This window comes from Malus domestica, chromosome 10, assembly GCF_042453785.1.
Source record: "Malus domestica chromosome 10, GDT2T_hap1".
Taxonomy (NCBI): Eukaryota; Viridiplantae; Streptophyta; class Magnoliopsida; order Rosales; family Rosaceae; genus Malus; species Malus domestica.
The window spans coordinates 3,969,949-3,980,795 of record NC_091670.1 but is presented as its reverse complement, the minus strand read 5'-3'; the positions used below and the strand labels follow the sequence as shown (position 1 = coordinate 3,980,795).

Here is a 10,847-nt window from a genome sequence, read left to right as displayed (position 1 = left end):
GCGTGTCGCGCTGTGATTGGCCTCCTGGTTGGAGGGAAACTCTTCTGGGTCTTTGACGGTATAACGTTGACCGGTGCTCAGTAGTTTCGGGATTGGTCAAGTATGGTACAAACAAACACAATGGCCATTCATTCATCTACATCATCCTCCGATGATTCTTCAGCTTTCTTCTTCTTCGAATCGGAAGTTTTAACTCCCTTCTCCACCAGATTCCACAACCCATGTGATTTGAAGATTGTCACCATCTTGATTCTCCAGAACTCATAGTTCTCACCGGAGAAAATTGGAGTTCTCACTTCTGAGCTTCCAGATCCAGACATCTTTGGTCTGAATGGGTTGATTTCTCTTCTCAGATGATAATGGGTCTCCAACGACTTTCACCGAGCTTCAATTCAGCTCAATGAGTTCACAGATTTACGCCCAGGCTCAAATGATCGAACCAGGCTCTGAGGCCATGTTAGTGTAATTGGTTTTGTGGGTTATACGATATGAAGATAGAAAGAGAATTGAAGGATGCAAAAGGAATGAATGTTCTCTTCTCTCTGTTGAAGTTGCAGAGAGGAATATATTTTCTTAAGAGGCAATAAGCACACACACGTGCATTTCATGACATGTTTTGCCTTAGTTGGATCCACACATCTAACACTTAATCTCAGCCACACATCTAACTAATTTATAAGATCGCTACACATGGCTATTTTAGCCTTAAATCTTTTAATCTCACACTTGGCAGATATGCTCAAGTGAATTCACAAATAAACTCATCTTATTTCACTAATGCTAATCAGCTATAAACTTATAATTCAACATCAGTACACAGTAGCAGTGTTGGAGACTGAAGGGCTTGGATGCCTTTTCACCCTAAAACCCCTAATTTATGCGCACGCCACAAACGCCCTAAAGGGTTTAGGAAGGAAGCAACTCAAAAAGTAAAAACACGACCCCAACGGAAAAATAAAAAAATAAAAAATTAGGGCTGAGAAACAGAGGGAGCGATTCTGCGAATTGGGCATCACGATCTGGCTTCATATTTCAAATTTCGAGGCTGAGAGACGGTAAAGTCGTATAATCAAACTATAAATTAGAGAAATTTAATTGAAGATGAGTTTAATAGTTACAGTTCAGGCGTGGCTTTGAATTTCTTTATTTCTTGAATCCATCACATTGTTGATTGGCATCATTTATTTCCTTCAGATTTGTTGATCATATCCAAACGCCAAGCGAAGCTCACAGTAGCCGTTTCCCTTTGCTTCTTTGGCTATACTTGGTTAGAGTGTTTGGAAATTTTCTTATGCCAACTTCAGAAAAATTAATATGCCAATATTGTTTACTTGGTATAATAGTGATTTGTGGAATTGTCTAATGTGTCCAGTCAGTGTAAAAGAACATATATAACTGTAGTCTGATTGTGTTGGAATTTCTAGTTACAATCTGCGCAAAACCAGTGTCGTTCTAGAATTCATATAGCTGACCCTACTTAGTGGGGTGAGGCTTTGTTGTTGTTGTAATTGTAATCTGCACAGGTGTATACTTTCGCAAACTGATCGGTCACTGCTGTTCTCTGAGCTAAGTAGAGGTGGTGGAGATGGCAAACAGTAAATACGAGTATGTCAAGTCGTATGAAGTAGACGACGAGGTTTTCCTGCCCAATTTGATCATTGTTCGAATTGATGGTTGTGATTTTCAAAGGTGTTTACTACTTTCCTCACTCCTTGCCTCTATGTGTGTTTGTGTATGAGTTTGAGACGATGTGGATGGTGACATTCTCCTCTTTCTTTTTATGTTAGGTTTTCCCAAGTTCATGAATTTCAGAAACCAAACGATGAGGAAGCCCTGAATTTGATGAACTCATGCGCAATTTCGGTGTCAGAGGCGTTTCCAGACATAGTGTTTTCATATGGCTTCAGTGATGAATACAGGTACTGTAACTCTAGGGTAGTCTGTATGTGTTTCATTTATGTTAACTTAGCTGTAAGAGAGCCTCAGTCTGTTATTTTTGGTGCTGTGCTTTCAGCTTTGTCTTCAAGAAGACGTCCAAGTTTTACCAAAGGCGTGCCAGGTTTTAATTCTCAACTTTAATTCAGCTTTCTTGGCCTGTGATGTGTCCAAGGTTTTTGTAAAAGTAATGGGTGGCCATTTGAGTTAAAAGAAAACGAATATTGACCATACCAAACTGACGGTACAGTTTGGTTCAGAATTAATATGTTCAATATCTTTACATCATACTACATCAGATCCAAATTGAAAGTCTCGTAGAACATGGGGTTGAATAATGTCTCACCCATCGCTAAACTGTACAAACAAGTTTTTTACTACCCATGTCAGCCTCTTATTGGAATTTGAAATATTTTTGGTTGAGTTGGATCATGTTGAAATTCATATAGGAATAACCAAATGTAGGTGATTTGACTTATGAATTCTGGGGATGGAAAATAAAATGAATGATAAATTTATTGTTTATTAGAAACTTACACCAATCTTATTTGGTGCGTTATTGTTTAGGTACATTTGGTAATGGTTTAGGCTGTGTCCAGTTTCAGTTTTTCTGAAGTCATTCATTTACATACAAATTGTCTGTGCAGCAAAGTAGGGACCATTATCGCATCTTTCTTCTCTTCTGTATATGTCATGAAATGGAGACAATTCTTCCCTCATAAGGAGTTAATGTACCCCCCTTCATTTCATGCACGTGTTATACGCTGTGCATCAGAAGAAGTCCTTCAGTCATATCTTTTTTGGAGACAAAATAATTGTAAGTGATCTCGCAATGATGTTTCGAGTATGGAAGTTATTATACTTATCTTCAACTAAGAGGTCTCTGATTCAAGGAAAAAATTCAAGTGAATTTTCCATTTACGTTTTGCATTTTGCAGGTCACACAAATAACCTGCATAACACCTGCCTATGGGAGCTAATTAAATCTGGAAAGACCGAAAGCGAAGCACTGGGCTTACTAAAGGTGGAAAGAATTAATTTTCATTTTATACATTAATTGGCATATTTATATGCATGATTATTTGTGGAAGAACTGTGAACTTTTTCAAGAGTGTCAAATATGTCCCTCTAGTTCCTTGTAATTATATTCATTTTTCTGTCATTTCCATTTTAACATTATGTTATCAGGTACTTAAATATTTGTATCTTCAATCTCTTCTTTGCCATCTTTCAAAATGGCCGAGTTTTTCTAGTTTAACTATTTGAGATTAGGTATACGTTAGGAAGTACATATCTTGTGCTTTTGAATGTTGTTTATATTTCTTCCATGATAAATAATTTTTAACGTTTGAATTGGCATGCCAAATTTTCATTTTATGCTAGCAGTTTTTGTTTTTCACTTGTGATGCATCTATGCAATCTGCAGGACAGCAGCAAGGAAGAAAAAAATGACCTTCTTTTTAGAAAGTGTAATATCAACTACCAAAAGTTGCATCCAATGTTTCGGCAAGGATCCTGCATTTTGAAAACGGAGGTAATCTTTCATTTCTGCAGTGGAATCTATCTTACTCGTCTCAGCAAAGGTTTCACTTTTTTGTTTTGGTGTGTCAAATGATACTGGTTTCATTTTATCTATATGTCCAATTTTTGTTTTCAGAATGTGTTCAAACATAGTTGCCACTGCCTTCTGATTTCTTATGCTGAGATCTCCATCCTACATTATTCATTATTCAGGTGTTTGAAGTTGTGAAGCACAATGACAATGGTTCTCCTGTCAGGAGACTTAGGAGAAAGTCGAGCATAGTCCATTCGAAGAATACAGCCGACAGAAGGTTTTGGAACAAGCACGCCCATCTTCAGAAGGAACTCGGTAGCTTTACAAAGGATATTGGAAAAGTTGAACCTGATTATATTAGGTCCTTCCAGTTTGAAGACAAACTGATCCCGTCAACATGGGTTGTAGTTAGGATCGATGGTTGCCATTTCCACAGGTAAACTGTTACTCACATGTCAAGGGAACTAAGTATGGTTGTTGTTACTGTGTCTGTCTTCTCTTGGGCTGCTAATTGTTAGGGGGCGCAGCCGAAGTATTAGTCCTTGTTATTTCACCTGTTGTGCAAATCAGACAACTCTTTTAAACTTGTTTGTCATTCATCACATTAACTTCAAAGGAACAACCATGGTAGTCTCGGCTTTAACAAACTGAAGGATGCAGTTTTTCTGCCATACTGCAATTAACTTACAACTCAGAATAATCAAGTTTTCTCTATGGATGCATCTGATTTTTGTTATTATTTATCCTCCAAAGATTCTAGAAACGATTCTCAGTTGTTTGGTTTTGGAAGGTTTTCTGAAGCTCATGAATTTGTGAAGCCGAATGATGAGCAGGCTATCAACCTTATGAATACTTGTGCAGTGGCTGTTTTAAAAGAGTTCCACGACTTGGTTTTCTCCTATGGAGTCAGTGACGAATACAGGTATATAATATATTTCGTATGTTAACATTGTGGTCTATATCATCTGTAATCTCATTGTTCCTGTTACTGCAGCTTTGTTTTGAAGAAGGATTCTCAATTCTGTCAAAGGCAAGCCAGGTTTTGCTTCCGTCGCCTTCTTATTTCCTAAACTTTGTATGCTAACTGGATACACTATAATACTGTTTTCACTGGTTTACGGAACATTATTTCTCTGCCAGGGTCCTTCATAATGCTTATGCTTCAATCACTTTTCTTCCTTGCAAATCAGATTGATCTTTATTACCTGTTTTGGAATTACTAAAATTTTGCAGTGAGATGGTTTCTGTTCTTGTGTCATTCTTCACTTCCATGTACGTTATGAAATGGAAAGATTTCTTCCCGCGGAAAGAGTTGAAGTACCCTCCTTGTTTTGACGGGCGTGCTGTCTGCTATCCGTCATATGAAATTCTTCGAGATTATCTATCCTGGAGACAAGTCGATTGTGAGTGTTCAGCTCTAAATGTTCCAAAACATAATAGGATGAAGTCTTGTCATTCCTAATACGTAAAATCTCGAAGCAATACATGAGTTCAAATTTGTTAAAGGCGGTAAATTTATTGGACTTAACATTTCTTATGGGTTTCAGGCCACATTAACAACCAATACAATACTTGTTTCTGGGAGCTTGTTAAGTCTGGAAAAACAAAAACTGAAGCTCAGAACGCCCTAAAGGTATGATGTAGTTAATCCAAAATCCGTTTTATCGTATTCTCGTCGTTGCCCTCTCGTAATGTTTTTCGAATTTGAATTGCAGGGTACTCAAACAGGAGACAAAGAGAAATTGCTTAGGCAATTTGGTATCGAGTACAACGAATTACCGGTCATGTTCCGCCGTGGATCCTCTGCTTTCTGGGGCACCACAAGGATAGACAAGAACGGAGAATGTAATGGGAATTCTGGGAAAAGAGTTGTTGTACAACATTGTAATATTATTGAGCCAAGCTTTTGGGATGCACTCCCAACAATTCTTTCTGGGTAACTGCTCATGCTGCCAAGCAATGGAGGTCCATTTTTTTAGCCATTGAAGGTCTACTTTTTCTTAGCTGCACAAATGTTAGGAAAATTCATCAAAGTTATTTTATTCCGTTGCCGGGTTGGAGTTTGCAGTTGCACATAACGTACACTTAAAAAAAAAAGGGAAAAAAGCAATTTACTTTGGTATTGTGGGCCCCACATGGGCGCCACATCAGCATGCTAACGGAGTCTAACAAAATTGGACGACAAAGGCAACATTGATGACCCAAGGCCGGGGCAATAGATGAGGGACGAAACTGATAAGAATGTACAGGGGCAAATTGCTAAGTTGCTGAAATATGAGAAAAACTAATGAAAAGAGTTTGAAAACTTTGAATTTTAACGATAAGGACAAAATAAAGAGTAAAGTAAATAGTACCATGATTGATTTTTTTAGTATAAAAATGTGGTTTTTTGTTAAAGTTAACAGTACCGAAAGCTTTTCGTTAAAGTACCATAAAACATGAGGGTACGTTTGTGATAAAAACCCTATCTACAATGTAAAGCTCAGTTTGTAATTTTTAAGCGTATATTATATTGCAGGGATTGGTGAGCAAGGAAAAAAGACACTTTACAACATGCCAGTATGTTGATGGAAATCATAGAGAAAAAGGGAGGAGATTTTAGCATTCAGAGAAAATGGATGCCTTAAGCTACCCCAAGCATGAATACTGATGAAGATAAAAAGTACGTTTCGGTTTCAGGAATTCAGCCTATACAGATAGTAACAAAATTTTCCGGTAACATCAAAACCGCAAAGGCTCCGGAAGGGCACGCCTACGAGCGAAACTTATAAATTATCAAAAATAAAATGAAGCAAAATCTGGAAGGCAGGACAATGTGGATAACATGAGAAACACCTAAAAGTAATCGCATCAGAAAAGTTTCATTTAAGTGTTCAGAATTTATCTCCGCGAACAGCAATTGCCATGCCAACTAACCGTGCATCAAAAGACTTAGGTAAACCCTAAGGTCCATTGCTCAACTCTTCCAAGGAAATATTTCCACAATTGTACAATCTGAAACGAAATTATTACAAGTCCAACCTGCATTGTCTATTTCTTCTTGTTGATATCCAAGTTCATCTCCTGAAGGTTCAGCAACAGATCATCCGAGTTCAAGAAAACTTTGTTTGCTGAATTTGAGATTGTATGCGCAATCTCTCTGGCAGCTTCGATCTTCCTAAGTGTTATAAATGCTGGATTGTTCGCAATAGCTTCACCAATCAGCTTGGCACTAGTGGCCTCTCCCTGATCAACACAGATAAATGATTTAAGCAAAATAAAAGTTACAAGGGAACATCAATATTCATACAGGAATATTGCGACACTATGTGCATCTTATTCTATACCCTTGGATGTAACTGGTTAAATGTTATTTTATTCTATAATCCATATAGAGAGTGTATGATTTATTATAAAGTAGTTGGTTCATGCAACATGGCTTTCCCATAACTTTCGGCAAGGTATACTTTTAAAAACCAATAGTTTCGGTTTAATGGCTGGTAAAATTGCGATTAAAGATCAGTAGATATTATCTATTTTGAGAATGTGTTATAACTCACCTCTGCTCTGATGATAGCACTCTTCTTGTCTTGTTCAGCCTTGTCCACAACAAACTTAGCTCTCTCAGCTTCCTGTGCAGCCACTTGTTTGGCCTCAATTGCAGCCGTGAACTCCTTCCCAAAAGTGAGGGTGGTAATTGACACATCATCCAGCGCAATGTTGAAGTTGGCAGCTCTTTCTGTCAAAATCTTCCGTATTTCCCTACTAACAGTCTACAAATAAAAAGGACAGTCAACACTACGGAAACATATGAACTTCTAGCCTTTCATCTAAATAACTATACTAGTAGATAAGGTATGAAAAACGCGGAAGAAACTTCAAAGTGACTAGAAAGGAAAACGAAGACGTGTATACCAAGAGCGTTGCTCCCTACCTCTCTCTGAGTTATGAGTTGGCTAGCATTATACTGTGCAACAACAGCTTTCAAAGTTTCATGAACAATAGAAGGAAGGACTCTCTCATTGTAATTCTCACCAAGAGTCCGATAAACTGTAGGCAGCTGGTCTGGTAAAGGTCGAGTAAGCACTCGAAGCCCAATTTTCACCTGTACAGCACAACGAGAAAACCAAAATTAAATATTAAGGACATCAACTGCAGACAATATTGACTGAAATAACAAAATTATATCTATTATTAACTTGTTGACGAGTATTTCCAGATGAAAGGACATTTTTGAGCATGGGATACAGGTTTAAGCATGTGCAACCACAATATTAAAAAAAAAAATTAGTTGAGCATATATTACAAACAATGAAGTTGTCAAAAATCCATGTCACTCTAGGGAAGAAGAAAGAGATCAACCATTTGGAGATCACGGCTCCCAGAAGTACTCTCCACTAGATGAGGTCGTGCACGGACATCATAAATGATTGGCCTCTCAAACCATGGAATGATAAGGTGTGTCCCCTCCGGATAAACCTGAAACGTGAACCATTAGTAATAGTATACTATTAAAAAAAGCCAAAAGCCAAAACATTTAACAACATATTTATTGAAACAGTAAATGAGCACATTCTTATACCTAAAAGATGTTTCGCATACACACAGTAACTCTACATCTGTGTTACATTCATCCTATACTGTCGACAAATTAAGCACATGACTTGGGAAAACCCCATTAGTTTTATAAATGGAGTAGTCAACCTTGTTTACGAAAAATTGTCTAAGAAATGATACAATCATCCTGGACAGTTTCTCTTATCATTGTTACCCCAGGAAGTCTGCTATTGCTACTCTATGAATATAGTTATTAATGGGCAAGAGCTTCCGGGTGACCTTTTCGATCAAATTAAGCCATAATAATACTACATTTTAAGAAAGGAAGTCGTTCAGAAAATCAACTGAAGTGTGGATCATATTAGCACTCAATCGTGGAATAAATTAGTATCTCGTTAAGATAACCAACATGCAAATATCATTTATATTCTTCTACTCACAGAATTGCATAGGAAGAAAAAAATCACCAGAAGAAACAGATGTTTTTGCAAAACAAATAAAATGACATGATGGATGGCGAACCACGAAATGATTGAGACGAACAATTCCTACACCGAACAAATGCAATAATACAGATTAGACCTATAACCTTGTCTTTGACACCGACTATACGGTTGAACACAATGGCTCGATGCCCTCCCTCCACATTGTACAGACTGTTGGTAGCTCCATACAATCCAAGCCCACCAATTAGCAAAGCAGAAATTGCACCACCACCGGGAACTTTCGGAACCTTAACGTTAACGTTGTTGAAATTCATATTCCTTCTCACTGCGAAAACATAAAGAATTGAAGAAAATACCAAATTGAACAAAAATAAAGATTCGGGAACGAAAAATGTCAAGCAGCAAAATGGTCCATTCGAAAATAAAAATCATGGAAGAAAAAAAAATCAATATAAAATTGAAGCAATTCAGGCATTGATTAAACTTGAGCAAATAAAAAGGCGGAGCTGCGAGATCTGCTTCGATCCCGAGCCGCAAATGGTTGGGCGGAGGGCGGCGACATAGAATATCATCTAACAAAGAAAAGGGAGGTGGAAGACGAGAGAGACGAACCAGTGAGAAGTGAGGAGCGTGGCGGTCGCGACGGTGGGGATTCAGGCCCCAGAAGCAGACGCAAGGGTTTAGGGTTTACAGGTAACGAGCGAGAACTGGAAAGGTTTAAGCCGTCCTTTCAGACTTATAAAAGGCCTAGAGTGTTGGCCAAGTTCCATCTCCACAGCCCAACATTTTTAAGGCCCCGTTAGCCAATATTTTTTTTAGGCTTTTTATTCAAAATGGTTTCTGAAATTTATATAACTCGTCACTTTGGTTCTTAAGATTTGAAATCAATAGAATTGGTCTCCGAGATGGTCCATCATCAATCATTTTTGTCATTCCATGAAAAATCTCCATTCAATAAGATTAAATGACAAAATTTTCCTCAATTTTTTGTCAAATCATTTTGGCCTATTGTTTGTTAAATTGAGGATATTTTTATCATTTTAATCCATATTTAACATGACTTTTCACGAAAGGACCAAAATGATTGATGGTGGACAATCTCAGGGACTGCTTCTATTGATTTCAAATCTCAGGGAACATTTTGGCTAAAAAGCTTTTTTTTTTTTTAATACAACGATATTCTACTATAAAAGGAGCAGATATTCAATTTTAAGAAGAGGTAAATTGGGCTATGCCACACAATTAGGTATCAAACTCAAGACAAATATAATGCATCATCATCGTTCATGGTAGTCGAACCTGAAAAATCCTACTTACAAATATAGAGAAATATTATTAAACCATAGTATTAGTTAGTCTTTTGTCCACTTAATTGTAAATGATTTGAAAAACTCAATTATTGCCTACGGTTTTTATTTCCTTTTTTTTTCGGCAACCGTTTTTTATTTCTTTGTAGGGAGAATTAATCTCCTAGCTAATTCTAAGGCTAGGGGGGAATTCAATTACTTATGTAGCTTTATCTGTTTGATTTGATTTGGATGGTGTTATTCACACCCATTTTTGGACAAAGATTGCCTGCCCTCCTACTTTTGGTGCCCTCCCGTCCCCTCCTGTTTTGTGTAGTCACGGTTAAGCCACATCAACATTTTATATTATTTTTTATAGAGATAATAAGACAAAAATGAATAGTAATATAAAATGTTGACGTGGCTTAATCATGACCACACAAACAGAAAGGCATGGGAGGGCACCGGAAGTGGGAGGGCAGACAATCCTTGTCCCCCATTTTTACCTCTAGCACACACATCTCGATATCCGGCAATCGGATCAAATAAAAGAGGTGTGTGAATTTGTTTGGGCCCAAAATAATAGTTTGGGCCGAGGGTAGGATCACTCTCGGCCCAGGAGGCCGGGCGGCAAAAGGACCATGGATCAGTCAACCCGTGGGAGTCCAAACCTAGGGCGGTTAGGACGAATCCTAGTGCAATGGGGAGTCTCGACGGGATCGGATATCCAGGAAACTAATCCAGCTTAGCTAAGGACTAGGTTCATAGTCCTAGTAGGTGTAGGACTGGTCGAGGTGATCCGGAGAGGGAAACCTAGTCCGAGTAGGATGTAAACTCGGACTCAAGGTTCAGTACTATAAATAGGGGACGCTGTGCATCAGGAAAAGCCCCTACAAAATCAATACAAAATTGCCCTGCGCAAACTCTCACAACTTGAGATCTTTTCTTTTTCCTTTTTTTCGCTGACACATCTTCCGTTGGCATCAACAGCACTGTGGAAGCAACCGGTGATATCTTAAGTCGGCATAGATAGCTCTGTCACCGTAGAGTCAGTCGGTCTTGCAGTATCTTCCGCTGGCATCAACAGCA

The 10,847-nt window shown here is 38.1% G+C and overlaps 2 protein-coding genes across 4 annotated transcripts; one reads left to right on the top strand and one right to left on the bottom strand.

Annotated features, from left to right (window-relative positions):
• Positions 1-890: 890 nt before the first annotated feature.
• Positions 891-5,472, top strand: LOC139188845 (tRNA(His) guanylyltransferase 1-like). 3 transcript variants are annotated; one of them, XM_070806797.1, is made up of 14 exons: positions 891-1,055; positions 1,195-1,267; positions 1,524-1,689; positions 1,788-1,919; positions 2,015-2,059; positions 2,583-2,752; positions 2,874-2,959; positions 3,362-3,469; positions 3,670-3,926; positions 4,281-4,412; positions 4,485-4,529; positions 4,724-4,893; positions 5,038-5,123; positions 5,219-5,472. In XM_070806797.1, exons 3-14 carry the CDS (start codon positions 1,586-1,588, stop codon positions 5,318-5,320), a joined length of 1,437 nt encoding a protein of 478 aa, XP_070662898.1. In that variant the 5' UTR covers positions 891-1,055; positions 1,195-1,267; positions 1,524-1,585; the 3' UTR covers positions 5,321-5,472. The 3 variants fall into 3 exon arrangements, with proteins under 3 accessions (XP_070662898.1, XP_070662896.1, XP_070662897.1); XM_070806795.1 differs by having other exon boundaries at positions 5,206-5,472; XM_070806796.1 differs by lacking the exon at positions 1,195-1,267 and having other exon boundaries at positions 909-1,055; positions 5,206-5,472.
• Positions 5,473-6,332: 860 nt separating this feature from the next.
• LOC139188844 (prohibitin-1, mitochondrial-like) lies at positions 6,333-9,288 on the bottom strand. The gene is made up of 6 exons (XM_070806794.1): positions 9,085-9,288; positions 8,616-8,797; positions 7,832-7,948; positions 7,404-7,574; positions 7,030-7,242; positions 6,333-6,715 (listed from the first exon to the last, which is right to left on the bottom strand). The coding sequence occupies exons 2-6, from the start codon at positions 8,784-8,786 to the stop codon at positions 6,521-6,523; spliced, it is 867 nt and encodes a 288-aa protein (XP_070662895.1). The 5' UTR covers positions 8,787-8,797; positions 9,085-9,288; the 3' UTR covers positions 6,333-6,520.
• Positions 9,289-10,847: the final 1,559 nt, after the last annotated feature.

Excerpts from the sequence above, each read along its gene's own strand:
- LOC139188845 (XM_070806795.1), top strand. The coding sequence starts at position 1,586 with ATGGCAAACAGTAAATACGAGTATGTCAAGTCGTATGAAGTAGACGAC. Across the intron at positions 2,060-2,582 it reads TTTTACCAAAGGCGTGCCAG|CAAAGTAGGGACCATTATCG; the intron begins GTTTTAATTCTC and ends TTGTCTGTGCAG. Across the intron at positions 5,124-5,205 it reads AAGCTCAGAACGCCCTAAAG|GGTACTCAAACAGGAGACAA; the intron begins GTATGATGTAGT and ends TTTGAATTGCAG.
- LOC139188844 (XM_070806794.1), bottom strand. The coding sequence starts at position 8,786 with ATGAATTTCAACAACGTTAACGTTAAGGTTCCGAAAGTTCCCGGTGGT. Across the intron at positions 7,575-7,831 it reads GGAGCCGTGATCTCCAAATG|GTGAAAATTGGGCTTCGAGT; the intron begins GTTGATCTCTTT and ends TGTGCTGTACAG. Across the intron at positions 6,716-7,029 it reads GTGCTATCATCAGAGCAGAG|GGAGAGGCCACTAGTGCCAA; the intron begins GTGAGTTATAAC and ends TGTGTTGATCAG.